At 41.3% G+C, this 14,938-nt stretch overlaps 2 protein-coding genes and 1 non-coding gene across 3 annotated transcripts; 1 reads left to right on the top strand and 2 right to left on the bottom strand.

Moving 5' to 3' along the window:
- Positions 1-333: 333 nt before the first annotated feature.
- Positions 334-6,024, top strand: mospd1 (motile sperm domain containing 1). The gene is made up of 6 exons (XM_042493235.2): positions 334-477; positions 2,025-2,325; positions 2,441-2,516; positions 2,774-3,006; positions 5,002-5,163; positions 5,310-6,024. Exons 2-6 carry the CDS (start codon positions 2,172-2,174, stop codon positions 5,339-5,341), a joined length of 657 nt encoding a protein of 218 aa, XP_042349169.1. The 5' UTR covers positions 334-477; positions 2,025-2,171; the 3' UTR covers positions 5,342-6,024.
- Positions 6,025-7,126: 1,102 nt separating this feature from the next.
- On the bottom strand, positions 7,127-14,292 carry pabir2 (PABIR family member 2). Its single transcript, XM_088081342.1, has 10 exons — positions 13,209-14,292; positions 13,006-13,084; positions 12,855-12,908; positions 11,863-11,906; positions 11,688-11,742; positions 11,238-11,339; positions 10,685-10,770; positions 10,256-10,325; positions 9,618-9,709; positions 7,127-9,063 (listed from the first exon to the last, which is right to left on the bottom strand). Exons 1-10 carry the CDS (start codon positions 13,364-13,366, stop codon positions 8,925-8,927), a joined length of 879 nt encoding a protein of 292 aa, XP_087937468.1. The 5' UTR covers positions 13,367-14,292; the 3' UTR covers positions 7,127-8,924.
- On the bottom strand, positions 11,435-11,585 carry LOC121948576 (small nucleolar RNA U109). Its single transcript, XR_006106166.1, has one exon. It is a non-coding gene; the product is annotated as a small nucleolar RNA U109 (small nucleolar RNA).
- Positions 14,293-14,938: the final 646 nt, after the last annotated feature.

A 14,938-nucleotide genomic window follows, 5' to 3' on the forward strand; every position in this document is an offset into this window, starting at 1 on the left:
CAATAATAATAATAATACATCAAACATCACATCAAATATCTGTACATTAGTGACCATTTCCTATTAATATAGATTTGCATATCTGTCCAAAATTATAAGTTTGAATGATCACAGTGAAAGAACAAATGAAATATTGTTTCTCAATGTGAATTACAAAAAAAATACATGTATCATCTTTATTTAGCTTCAATATTTCCAACACTTCTTTAGTTGGGTAAATTAAGTGTAAAATTTTGATTTTTGAAAATATTTTTGAAAATGTTCACTTTCACTCCATGCTCGGAGTATTTTACGTCGGCTTTGTTGACGTCTCGCACGCACTCTCTCGCCCTCCGCCATCCCAGCATGCACTGCGAGGTCTGCAGTATATTATTGACAAAGAAAGAAGGCTGAAGAGAAACAACAACGGGTTGGGAGCAGAGACACTAACCCTGGTGATAGCATTAACGTTACACGGTCCCGTGTGCTGACAGCAAGGTAAAGTCTCACTCTCAGTATTGTCTTGAAATAAAAACAGTGTTATTTCCTGTAACGACACTGCGTTTAGTCAGCGTCAAGTAGCTATCAGCTAACATCTGGGGGTTTCCTAGCCGGCTAACGCTAGCCAGCGTTAACACTGTAACAGCGTTAGCATTACACCGTAACGAGGTGTCCTTACACTGTCACACAAACTAAATGCCCTCAAACTGACGGCTTCAGTCACAGGAGAACTAAAAGTATAGCAGAATTTATCCCAAATTCTTTGTTACTCAATATATAACTAATATATTCGCACAATAACCTATTTTCTTGTGTCTGTTTACGTTGTCACCGACCATTACACTGCAGTTTAAAGGTAGCTCACATTTTTAAGCTCACAAAGATAGCAAGTAAACGTAGTTATATAATAACACGCCGCAGATAGAAGAAAACACTACTTTACGAACTTTGTTGTTGGAGATATTATCACTTGATCGTGTTTTTATGAGTATAAAATGTGTTGCGACACCTCGAGCCTGGTTCCTCGAGCTCTAACTGTAACCATGTAAACACACGAGGCCACGTGACCAGCCACATGGCATGTTTACCTTGTCTGAAGTTATTTTTCAAATAAATCACATGAACTTAACTGCCCCAGCTCTCTCTCATTTCCTCGCTTTGCCTTTAATCCCTATTGAATTTAACTCATCTGGCTAAAAAATAAAAGCATCCAGATACTTAACTTCAAACTATATCTCGCTTTAATCTAACCTTTAATGTTAAACACATTTTTTAGCAAATGAGCGTACAATTCTAATAAATAGTCTAGTCAGATTTAAATAAATTAGATAAGAGTATCAGTATATATGCGGGTCAGTAGGTAACAATTAATTTCAGTACTAAAATGAATGATATTTAAGGTGGGTTAGAAATGTGAAGTCACATTTATTTATAGAGCACATTTTAAAACAGCAAACATTGACCAAAGTGCCTCTACAGGAGATACATAGAACAGAGGCAGTATTGAATAAAAACACAGGAAATGATCAAATACAAATAGCCATACACTGGAGAAAGTAAGTAAAATGTATAGCAACATCATGACAAAATCAAAACACAAAACAAGCAATGCACAAACAACAAAATAAAATACAAGTAAACTGGCAGTGTGGTGGGGCATGTCATCATAATGATGGTTAAAAGGCTAAAGAAAAGGTCTTAATGTGGGTTTTGAGTGCCTTAGTGGACAGGGAAAATCTGATTGTTGGGGGGAAACTGTTCCACAGTTTAAGGCCAATAAGTGAAAATGCTCGCTCAAAGAAACATGTGAGCATTACATGTTTTATCATCATTAGCATTGTTAGTATACTGTTATTAGATTTCTTTCAAACTGCATAATATTAAGGTGCAAAATAACTATAAACAGCAGCTGTTTTAAACCCCAAGAGCCTAACAAATGCAGGGTACACTCATGAAATGTAGTGGAATAAAAATGTAAAGTGTCAAAATGTAAATGAGTGGTATGCCAGCACCTCTTAGTGCTCACCACCTGTGTCTCTTCACAGTACCACGTCATGGCACTGAGGCGATGAGAGAGGGAAGTGCCATTTCCACCTAAAGGGAGTTTACACAGCTTGATAGTGAGTGGAAAGAAGGGTGGGGGGGCCCAGGCAGACCGCGGACGGGGAAGGGGAAGAGCTCAGCTGGAGCCAATGCAGCAGCAGCATCGACAGCCTGAGCTGGTGGAAGGAAGCCTTCCCGTGTTCGTGTTCCCCACTGAGCTCATCTTCTACGCAGATGAGCAGACGTCTCACAAGCAGGTGCTCACCCTCTACAACCCCTATGAGTTCGCCCTCAAGTTTAAAGGTCAGTTGGCAGAGCAAACAAAACACAAGCTATCTGGGTTTCCATGTATGCTGTTTTATTTTTCTTACACGCTGCAGAGTATTGAAATAACTTGTGTTTTTCTCCTGTTCATCAGTGCTGTGCACAGCGCCAAACAAGTACACTGTGGTGGATGCCACCGGAGCTGTCAAGCCGCAGTGTTGTGTTGACATGTGAGTCTGTTTTTTGTGTGTATAAGACTCATTATTTTTTCATGCTGTGATAAAGCACTGAAGTGACTGGATTTCTAACCTATGAGCTTGTTGTTCGCTGTGGACTCCCGTACATGTTTTTATTGTTTACTAAATATTAACTTTTAGGGTTTGTTTGTCACTTTTGACTGTATGTTTGGGGTCAGATGGTTGTTTATGCAGCTGATTTTCCCATTTGGTCGAGCGAGAAGTCTATTTAACTCTGTGTGTCCTGGCAGAGTGATCCGACACAGAGATGTGCGTGCCTGCCATTATGGGGTGTACGACAAGTTCCGACTGCAGGTGTCGGAGCAGAGTCAGCGGAAAGCTCTGGGTCGCAAAGAGGTGACGGCCACGCTCCGTCCCTCAGCCTCGCAGGAGCCGCCCAGCCCCCGGCCCCAAGATGAGGAACGCAGAATCAAAGAGCAGTTTGCTGACAGCGAGTTCTTTGAACAGACTGCATTTCAGACAGGTAGGATGAAAGACTGTTGTGTGATTTTCACCAGTAGATGGAGCCAAATGCTCATAAACTCAAATTCAGGGACTTGTTACCATTTACTGGAGGTACATTATGATCTACCTGCTTGTCTTATCTAGTATAAGTAGTACAGATTATTGCACACATAGTTGCATCTTTTAATAAATCAAAAACTTCTTTTTATGAAATGTTTTTGAAGCAATAGGAAAACAATCATGCAGGTAATCACTGTCAGGATGTAATTTAAAGTGGAAGTACGCTCCAAAGCCTCATTGTGGACAAGAAAATGTATCTTCAGTTTGCTGTAATTCTATTTACCAGTACACTCACACTGAAATTATATAGCATTCACTTGTATCAATACCTGAACCTGGGTTGCTGTTCAGCGTGCATAGATATCATGTCATTAGTTTCAATATCATAAACCCCATCCTTGGTGCTTTAGTTAATACGTTCTTAGAGCTCCGGCTTCCCTCTGCCAATTTTTCACTTGCTATAAAATGTGTTAAAGGATACAAATGTGGTGATTTTCAGTATATCTTGAATTGTCAAACATATCTAAAAAAAGAGCAACCAACAATTAATTAATCCCACCAACAAATGTCTGTGTATCTTAAGCCTGACGTGTATATTATTCCTCTCTGCCTCATCAGTGAGCCGCAACGTCACACTGAGAAAGATCCTCCTGCTTCACCATGAACAAACACTGGAGTTCATTTTGAATTAATCCCACATATACTCCATCCTGCCGCTGTATATACTCAGTAGATTAACAAATATAAGAAAATTATCCCCAACCAATACACTATTTAATCCTGTTTAAATGTTTGCTAAAATCTACAGAGCCCAGCTGTCATTTAAATTGTTTAAAAAATTTAGCCTTTCTAAAAAAAAAAAAAAAGACTGTATATTTGTGTTTTCAAGTTACTTGAACTTCTAACTTTGATACCATACTTTAAAAATGTAGATATTTGATATCATGGGGAAAATTTACACTCTTAAATTTGAGGGCTGGAGGGTTACAGACAGTACCACTAAAAAACGTGGTATTTTTTGGTGTGGCTTGCCGGCTCTGGAGTTAGGTGGACCAGGTGGTGTGTCAAAGAAGCTCAGGAGGCAAGAAGAGCAAAAGTCCCAGGAAAAACAAACCCACCTGAAAAAATAAAACCCACAGCCTCTCAGCAAACGTGCTCGAAGAAGCATTCCCCCAGACAATGCCCAGGTGACCCTGACCGCCCCTCCTGGCCCCACTGGACTCTCCCACTACATAGGGATAGGGTAAACCAGAATAGAGAAATTACAATTAAACCTCATCCTAAAGACCAACATCAATATCTAACTGGCAAAATATAAACAGATGTGCCAGGATTACTCTAGTCTTAATTCTAGGATCATTTATGATCTCCAGTCCTCCACCAGTGTCACCAGTATCTGATCACACAGCCACAGCCAGAAAAACTCAGACAACTGAGCCCTCCCCTCTCTCCTCAGCCCAGGCCGCAGCGATCTCACTGACCCTGGTGAACAAAGATTAAAACAGTATTATTATCAATAAACCAGGCGACAACAAACTAAAAAACAAAGAGACATTTCACTGGTAACAGTGGAGAATAAATGCCTTACTGATAGCTTCACTCAGACTAACAAGACACAGGTGACCTAATCAGGCCTGCTGCCAGTGGCTGCTGGGATCTGGGCATGTGAAAGGGTATGGAGAGAACCCCTTCACAAGGGCATCAAAAAAAATTAAAGATAAATATAACGAGGATATAACAGGATTAAGACGTTTTTTTCTTGGTTAGTAGCAGAGAAGAGCAGATTGACAGTATTGTCCATTAACAATAGGAGCGAGTGAAAAAGTGCAGATGGTAGCGCTGTATAGATGGTTAGTTAGTATTGAAACAGTTTCATAATGGATACGTACTGATGCATGAATATCTGAGTGATGCATTTGATGGCAGTGTATACGTGTGTGTGTGTGCCTGACAGAGAGCCGTCCTGTCGCTGGAGGCCCCAGTCTGCTGACGGTGCTGCTTGGGCTGGTGTGTATGGCCGCCCTGATGCTCCCGACCCTGGGGGAGCAAGAATCTACTGTGCCTGTCTACCTCCACTTAAGTGTTAACAAGAAACTTGTAGCTGCTTATGTTCTTGGTAAGTCAGGAGAAAGAACAACAACAACACACAAACTCCTCCAATTGGCCGGCACAGAATTGTGTGTTTAAAAATCCCATTTAAATGTGAGCTGTAATGCTGTTGCTCATAAAAGTATCATGTTGCTCTGTTCTTGATAATTTTAGGTCTTCTTACGATGGTCATCCTACGCACATGAAGTGCAGTGAGCTGAGAGGAGGAGGGAAAACGATCTTAAGGACGGAGATAACGTCCTCGTGCCAGAGGCACTGCTACACTTCAATGAGTACAGCTGACAGCAGGGGAAAGTGGTTCTTACTCGGTTCGCCTTGTCCCCTGAAAAATACATTTTAGTACACTTGTTTTCAAATCCACGTTTGTGTTAATACATAAACTGACACAATGCTGAAGTGATGCGAAACGGCGGAGACCTGCCGCGTGTAGGTCAGAGGAGCGGTAGTGTGAGAGGAGCTGTCCCTGAGCAGCCTGTGGTGAAACATGAGGCCATTCAAAGTGTTTGACCTCATGTTCCCTGTGTCTGTATTCCTATTGCCATTATGTAACAGAATATGGTTAACTCGAGTGTGAAGGAATCTACATGCAAACATTATACATGTATATAAAGCCATTCAAATTTTGTTATGGTATTCACCTGTAACCATCATTATATTGATGTTTTAAAGCGTTTTTAGTGTAGGCTCTAAAGGACTAAATGCAGTTATTTGCATGTGTGGAAACCTTATCTGGAGGAGTATTTATTTTTTCCAGCAGTAAGGTACTTTTACATGTCACCAAAGGAAAGATCTTCTTTTGAAGGCAGTGGTTTGTTCGCAGTGCTATATCAATGCTCCGTCAAATGTTTAATAAAAGACTCAATACAAATGTCTGGTATGTTTATAGACTAGGTGATATGGTATGTTTATAGATTGGGTTATATAGTATGTTTATAGAGAAGATTATATGGTATGTTTACAGATTAGGTTATATGGTATATTTGTAGATTAGGTTATATGGTTTGTTCATAGATTAGGTTATATGGGGTCAAGAATGTGCAGTGCACGACTTGACTTTAAGGCCTCTGTCAGCTTTGTAATGATGCTAACTGTATGTTATCAGGTTTGATTTGCTCACATAACATTTGGTTCCACAGCAGTGAATAAGGTTTATGGTTGGCACTATCCTCCTGTGGCTTTGGGTTCAGTGTTAAGGGAAAGTTCACCCCAAAATCAACAACGTATTATATTTTCCCCTTTACCTGTAGCGCTATCTATAAGCTCAGATTGTTTTGGTGTGATTAGTCGAGTGTTGGAGATATCAGTTGTAGAGATGTCGGCCTTTTTAAAACCTCAACAGTGATGTCCCTTTCTAGAAATCACGACCCAGTTACTCAAGATAATCCACAGGTGTTGTGAGCTGTTTTATTTTGGAACTATTTTCTATCAAACTACATCTGCCAGTCTCATCACCATGCAGCTGAGAGTGTGCATCCATCTACTGAGTTCTATTATTTTATCCACCAAAAGTAGTGAGCCTATGCAGGTTCTCTCAAAAAAGGAAGAGCTGTTAAAAATAAGAGGACTAGAGCCTATTACATGGCTCTACAGTATATGAGTGTGCCTGACTGTGTTTTTTTCTGGTGTGTCATGTTTGATGGGCAAGAAAACAGGTTAGTTAACCGTAGAAAGCCGCACTGATGCCACTGAGAATGTTTTTTGTTTTTTTTACATCTGTTACAGAGTCTCTCAGACTCAGCGCTGACCAAAGACTGAACAAAGTGTGAGCAGTGTTCACACAGAGACACTGCATTTTATGGTGGTCCATCATTGCATCACAGCAGCAACAGAGCTAAAATTAGCACGTCAAACTCAGAGCCGATCAAAAAAAAAAGCTTTTTTTTTTGGTTTTGGATGAACTGTCCCTTTGACATTTTATACACAGTCGTGAAAAAAGTCCTCTCGGAATATTCAAAACAGCTACACACACATAATAAAGAAATAATTTATTTAGTCCTGATGTTCGCTACGATTGCAATCACAAAAGACACAAGCATAGGCGAAGTGTGAGCCAGCTCGGCAGATAACAGCCTGTCCATTGCAGTCTTACAACAGTATAAGATTATTTGCTTAAGTCATGCCCTGAACACCTCATATGATGACAGAGAGAAAAAAATCTTGGGAAATATATCTGTTTAACAGCAGGGCAAGCTGACTGCTTTTTTCCATTTTCATCTTTGTATAAAGGAAAAAGACATTCAGTCAATTTATACTGCAACCACACTTTTCTTTAAATTAAAGGGCACACTTCCATAAAATGATTTACAATCACTTTCTTTTGTACATACACATAAAAGGCTACAGAGGTAACCTGAAACTTCTACACCTGAAGACGTGTAAGTTACACAGGAGATATGTGGACATGGGGCCAGGACAGTTGCAGGCAAATGTGGGTGCAAAAATCACAGTACAGGCTAAACCTCTACATACTGGATTTTTTGAGTCTTGCTTTAAAAGAAAGCCAAGTTTCACTTCTTCTCTGCTTCACACACACAGGCTGAAAACATCACAGGATCGAGCATCCTGTGCAAAAAAGCTATTTTAATAAATGTAACCACAGCAGGAACAGCAGTCTCTTTACTCACAATGTGACGGTGCCATTTTGTTTTTGCTGCACGTTCCAGCAGTCAGTTGATTTGGTGTAAATAACGACACAAATGATTCACTTTTAAAGGGGATAGAAACCTATCACCGTCCGATTTCTATAATAAACTTTTCGCCCCACCCCATAAATAAGAACATTTTCCCCAGTAAAAAGAAAATGGAATAATTTCTGCTCATCTACAAAAACATCCTGACAAAAACACAGGATACAGAGGATCTTTTAGTGTTCAACGCCCCACAGTGATGACCATCTCACTTCATCCACCACAGACTGCTAGGTGCATTAACTGCTCACAGCAGGCAATTACAGTTGCAACAAGCCATGGGAGAGGGGGCATAAAAGCCAAACTGAAAAAAAAAAATCACCACAGTTCAAAGCCCATAGCATAAAAATATTCAGGAAATCTGCTGAAAACATAACTTCTCTTTCAGTATTGACAGTAAGGAAATCTCCATAGGTGTCCCCCACAAGTAGTTAATGTTCCTTTACAAAGAAAACGTTTGCTGTTGGAGACCCGTGCCCGCATTCACCTCACAGCCGGTCGCAAACTTAAAACTATGTACGACATCTGACACGGTTATTATGTACATAATTACAAAGCAGGAAAACAATAAGTTAAATATTTTTCTTACAAAATCTGCAGACTGTGTACATACAAAGGCATGTGGACAGGAGTTTTCCAGCACGAAAACAGGGAAGATGTACACATCCAAATAGTCTGTTTTTTTCTTTTGTCCAGTGCTCAATGTCTCTCTCCAGTAAAGGGGGGCTGGTAGAACAGAAGCAAAGCCACTTATGAACACAATATCACTATGAAGCCAAGCACCATCCAAAATCCTCTACTAGCAGCTGGTGCTCACAGTGTCTTCAGTCGTCCTCAGTTTCACGAGGCTCACCTCTTCTACGCTAAAACTCATCCATGGCTTTAGTTTCCTCGCTTCGCGCATACGTCGACCCTCCACAGTGCAGCCATGAAAACAGCCACTCGGAAACAAACGTGGAAGATTCCACTTCAACTAAATCTAGGCGATGGTGAGATGGAGGGTCTGAGAAGGAAAACGCGTTCCCCGGAGAGAGGCTTTTCTGGCGCCAGTCCTTTACAGTGTCTCTTGCCGTCCCCGTGCTCACTTTGGGGACAAATCCTGGAGGGAAGCGAAGGGCGAGTTGCTGGACGACGAGGGCGACACCCCTTCCATTTTGCCCGGTGAGTCTGTGGAGGAGCCGACGCTGCTGAGGCTGCCATCCAGCAAATCTGGAGAGTGACTGAAAGAAAAGGGAGAGTTCAGGAAGACTGCAGGCTAATCGTGGCAATCTCACATTGGTGTCCATTTACTGTAGCATTTTGTCCCTTTTGAAATGCGCGCGCACACACACACACACACACACATATATTAAATGGATAGCAAATTTTGTTTATTTTTATGTGTCTAAGCACGTCATGAATGCTGGTGTGTGACGTACTGTGTGCTGATGTTTACTATCAGGGAAAAACACAAAGCAGAACATTCTGCACAGTCTAAAGTTTAAAATATCTAAAGGGCAGTTCCTCAACATTAAGAGGAACCTCGGTATGTAGCAGCTCTGTCAGGGCTCCAGCACTCGGCTAATCACATCAGAACTAATAACGTACAAAAGTGATGTATCCGTGGCTTTCAGGTTTTTCTTTCGCAACAGATCATGATAAACCACTACGTTTCTTCCACGTTCTTCTTTTAGTGCTGGTCACCTAAACCCGAAAACATTGACTGAATCATCTCAACTCTGCGATTTCGATCGTGTGTTCTGGCATTTCCTTCAGTTGATCCCCAAAGTCTTACCAGGAACTGAGGTCGGACAGATTGGACGCGTCAGAGGACAGCATGGTGGTGGTACCCTGGAAGAGTCTCTTAGGCTGACTCTCCGTCTCCATCTCACCTGCAGAGTAAGAGGACATTAAAAATCTCATGTGCAGTCTGTGGTTACTCTGAAAAGGGAGAGTTGGATGAAGAGTGTTTAATTGCAGAAAATGACAGATCAGTTCATTACCAGAGAGCCAGTGCAGTCTCCAGTTGTTAAACTCATAAGTTAAACATTGAATGAAACCACATCAAAAAGGAAATCAAGAGAAGTTATTATCATCATTATTATTAAATACCTGAATCATTCTGTAAAAGCAGTCAACCACAGATCAGTAAAGAGCTTCAGAAAGGTTTAAGGTTCAAAGGAAGTCCCTTAAATAACCTTTTCAAGCCAGTGAGGTTCATGAATAACACAAAATTATTGATTTTTGAACTGGCTTAAAATTCTGCTTAAATTGTACAGTCAATAGTCCCCTCATTGACTTAAACAAGATTTAGTCTGGATTACAATTTGTTGAATTTACAACAGATCACTTCTATCTATAAATGAAGAGGCTCTTGTGGTAGAATTTCAAGCTCACGGCATCTAATGAGGCATTTTGAGACACGTCGGGTACCTCACCTTTACGTTTTATGGGGCCCAGTATGCTGGCTCTGATGCAGTTGATTGGGCTTTGACTCCGTCGGCTGAGGAGCACAGAGTACACACTTTGTCAATCCAGTATATTTCAAAATTTAGCCACAATCAGTGGCCGTCAGCAGTTACAAAAACACCTGTCATCTTAATATTTGATTAATAAAATGATAAAAGATTCCTTAGACGAAAAGTTAAGGCAGTAAAATAGTTAAGTGCGTTATAAAAATCATCTTTTTTTTTTCAAAGATGGGCAAAAGGTAGTGACAGTCAAGCTGGAGGACACTGATGCTACTGTAGTCTCACAGCCAACTGAGACGTCTACCACACAAACCTTTATTTAAGAGTGCAGCAACATTAGTTAATGTTAAGGTTATTAACTGCAGTTTTTACTCAAAGGCTTGCTGCTCACCTGAAGCGTCGCGTCGGGCTGGGTATCGGGCTGGGTGTTAGGCCATTGCTGCTCACGAGGATTTGTAGTGAAGGTGAGAAACACTGCTGCTTGTAAGGAAGCGGACCGAAGATCAGGTTAAGACAAACTAAGGCAATACTCTGATGTGGTTTGTATTGTGTTAGCATGCTAAAGAAGTTATCTTTTTAAAATTAAAAACAAAATGGTGTATAAAAAACCCAGCTAGCAAGTTCTTGATTATGTGGCATGTTATTAACCTTTTTTTCCATCCCAAAAATAATGACTGAATCAATACAAACTGGTGTGGCTTGTTTTTGAGTTTATTTTTTAAGCTGCGGGGGGAAAAAAAAAGAAGCTCAACATGAAAAAACTTTGTTTTTCTGCTGCTAATAAATTGCTTCCTGCAGGCCACCATGCAGACTTAATCTGATATAAAGTTGTTAGGAAAATCTGATTACAGCAAACCGTTAAAATGCTTTCAATTCAACCTTCATGCACTTAGTCACAATATAATCAGGTTATGTGCTTGTAAACATACGGAGGTCAGATGTACCTTTTTTCCGATGCCTCTGGTCGGGGATGGGGCAGGCGACACAGGCACAAAGTCGATGCGCTTTGGAGACGAAGATGCAGACTTCTCCAAATCATTGTCACTCTGAGAACACGTGATTACCAAACATATTAGCGGCCGCGTCGTCTGACATCTCAGCTCTACGGTACAGTGCAGTGAGGTGGTAAACATCATTCAGATAGTGTTGGAGTGTTATACTACCAACTCAGTCTGACCTTGAAAGACTGGTGGCCCTGTTTACTCCAAATGTTTTGTTAATCTAGCATGTTTGTACTTGTCCACTCTACAAAAATCGAGAGGCCAACAATGGCCCAGGGCCAAAACATGCAGTGGGAAGGCAAAACAGAGCTGACTTTCAAGGATTCAGGCAACAGAACATGTCAACAACACTGATGGGGGCTGGATAAGCTGTAATGAGGAGTCATGCTTTACCAGACTCAGGCTTTCCTCCCAGGACTGGCTCATTTGCATGGCGGCTTGAACCTCCCTGTGTGTACCAAAATAAAAAAACAAGGAATTAAGTTGATGCCTATTACCATTTTACCAACAACAAAGTACCAAACAAATGTTTTTATCCAACAACTTTATCAATAAATACAAACCCTACCGCTCATGAGCAGTTTCTCTGTTCATCACGTCCACTCCCTCCTCCTGCAAGAGCACATTACGGTGATTAATGGTTATAAAGTCTTAGTTGGAGGGCAAAGGCAGATTTCTTTTATTTATTTTTTTATTATTAAGCAGGTATAGGTGCTGTATGAATAACCTGAAAGTATCTTAACACTCAGTCCACAGTGAAATGGCCAGTCCATATCCAGGGACCGACCCTTTTAACAAGTCGTCAGGACTTCCAAGAAGTTTGGATGTCACAACTATGCTATGTAGCCATAGAAACCACTGCTACAATGCCATTACAATCATCACACCTGCACTGACAAAGCAGAGATGGCAAAAGTATTTAGTTGGAAGACGCAGAAACACTGGCCAATCAGGGCACAGTGGCTTTTTAATGAGGGGGGCTTAAAGACAAGGCGCTAAAATAAGGCATTGCAGACAGACGATGAACAGAAGTGTATTCAGGTAGGCAGTATACAGAAAAACATGTTTTTTAAACATATATGCATGTATACATGTTCTAGTAGAAACCCCACATACAACATGAACCCAAACAATGAGCACAGTATGTGACCTTTGGGTCTGCTTAGCTTTTCTGAGTTACATATATTCTTCAAACAGATTCTAAATATAAAAACTATACATTATTCTAGCTCATATCATTCCTGAGAGGCCGGATTCTAACTGAAAGGTACAACCTAAATCCTACCTCAAAAGCTAAATTAGTAGTATGATTTGTGTCATTCATGGCAATTTAATTCAAACAGTGGACTACGTCAGAGTAAGGATGTCCTCTGTTGGAGTCCGATACTACCAATGGATCAATTCTGAAAGATCGATGGCCCTGTGGACTCCTGAAAGTGTTACTCTCGCATGTTTTTTTAGACACCATCACTCCCTATGGCTCGAGAGGGAGACAGCGGTCTGACATGCTCCTTTAGAAACATTCCCACACATGTCGAAATCAACTCTTCTTTTTCTTACTTGTTTTATCTGATGAAGTCTGGTGCTGGGAACACGAATAGGTGATGAGGGGACCTGTAAAGAAGGATGCATGTGGAGAAGATAACATTCAATACAGAATAATTCAGACAGAGTATGTGAGTAAGCATGTGTTTAATATAAGGTATGGTACCATGTTGGGCCTGTTGACAACTGTAGTGCTGTTTCTCCGGCTACGTAGGACCTCTCTCTGGAAGACTTGGGAGTTATCACTGCAATGACAAATTCACACATCAACCATGTGTCATGTGTCTTCTATCCAGGAGGTCAATCTGTATGAGAAAGGGCATTCACTGGATCATTATGCAGCAAATTAATGTGTCACGTTGTAGAAACCTTAAGCCATTTATCATGGGTGCACTGTTGGATCGTCTCAAGTGTCCATCGGTCTGAACTAACGAAGATGGGATTTCCAGATCCAGCTCCATCTTCTCTTGTGGCAACACTCCTGAATTGTTCATTTTCCTAGCCAACGCTGCCCGCCACCAATTCATCGACTTAAAATGACTTACCAGCTCAGTGGTGTTACATTGTTGCTCTGCAAACTTTGCTAACTTACGTGTTTTGAAAAAACATCATCAATCAGGCAACTGAGCTGAGACAAACTAGCTTCACGCTACGTAGAGTCAACCCAATGCAATCTGCAAGGCCCTGTTGTCCGTGTAACTCCGCAGCTGAACCAAATTACCTCAGACTATCACTCATAACAACGCTATCTCTGTAATCCTTCATATTACGACTACCAGCCCAGGCAGAGCTGGCCTGTGCTAACGTTGCATGTAACGTTATGACCAGTCACAAACTTTCCCGATGGATGGTTAGCATGCCATGGCTACATACCGCACAATGCCCGGTAACGGATAGCTACCGCCCCGTTAGTCCGCTGGTGCAGGGCAGCAGCGGCTGAAAACTGAAACGCTGCTCTGCTAAACTCTCATTGCATGTTAGCGCGCTAACTTAGCTATCGTTAGACAAACTGACTGGCTGCTAACTCTGAGCGCAAAATAAATGTTCGCCTCGAATCAAACGTAGGTGACGTTAATCTCACGACGTTGCTGTTAAGTAATTCTCACAACGCGAGTCTGCCTCCCGGCTAATGTGAGCTAGTGCTATGTAGCTAGTTTCATCCACAGCTAAAGCCCTGCTACCTAGCCTGCTAGGCTAACGAGCTAAGTTAGCATTGACGCCGATAGCCACAATGCCATGTCCACAGAGAGGCCGGGTAAACATTTCACTGACTAAATGTTCCTGTCCGTCAGCCTGAAGGCGTCCACGGCTCACAGTGGTTAAATACGCCGGGTCTGTCGCAAATATAACTCGCTCTACAGTTTTCGTTTCTGCAGGGCGCCGCCAAGAATGAAGCAGGTCCCAGATGTTCACACAGGAGCTAACAGCTAGCCGCTAGCTGCAAACTTCACGCCCCTTTTAACGTTAGCACTGCTGTCCAATCAAATTGCTTCATCCGCCGGCGTGCTCAGGCTCAAATGTGGCCGACTGCATCCTTTGTATGAATACATCTGCTGCACCTGCGGTGTCAGGAGCAATATGTCTTGAGAAGCATGTCAAATACAGTTTTTGGTTTTACCTGGTGCCCTGACGTCTTTGCTCACAGGTGGTCTCACGCAGGTAACTCCAGGTGGATGGAAGTCTTTGGTTTTTCTGGCAGATTTTCTGTTTTATCTGACAAAATAGTGGCTGCTGTAATGATATTTACAGCAGCCACTGTTCATATCAAGGTGTTCTTCCCCATTAATTGAATTTACTTGGACTTTTTTTTATAATGTTTGATCTGATTATGACAGTACTTAGTGCCAAAAACAAAGAAAATGTAAGCATTTATAAAGCCTGGACCAGTACATGCTTGGTGAGTTCACTTCGATTATAAATAAGACACTATTTGTTATTTGAGAAAGAGAAACGAGTGGTGCAAAACCAGGAAGGCAATCCAAATATTTTTTCAGCACCCTGGGTGGATGTAAAAAAAAAAGAAAAAAGTATTTTGTATTTATTCTAAATACTCTCAGAACCCCAAAACCTGCACGTGGGTTTGAAAGGCATGTTTTCCT

This window comes from Plectropomus leopardus, chromosome 8 (assembly GCF_026936395.1).
Source record: "Plectropomus leopardus strain MGB_pleo_1.0 chromosome 8, ASM2693639v1, whole genome shotgun sequence".
In the NCBI taxonomy this organism is placed as follows: Eukaryota; Metazoa; Chordata; class Actinopteri; order Perciformes; family Serranidae; genus Plectropomus; species Plectropomus leopardus.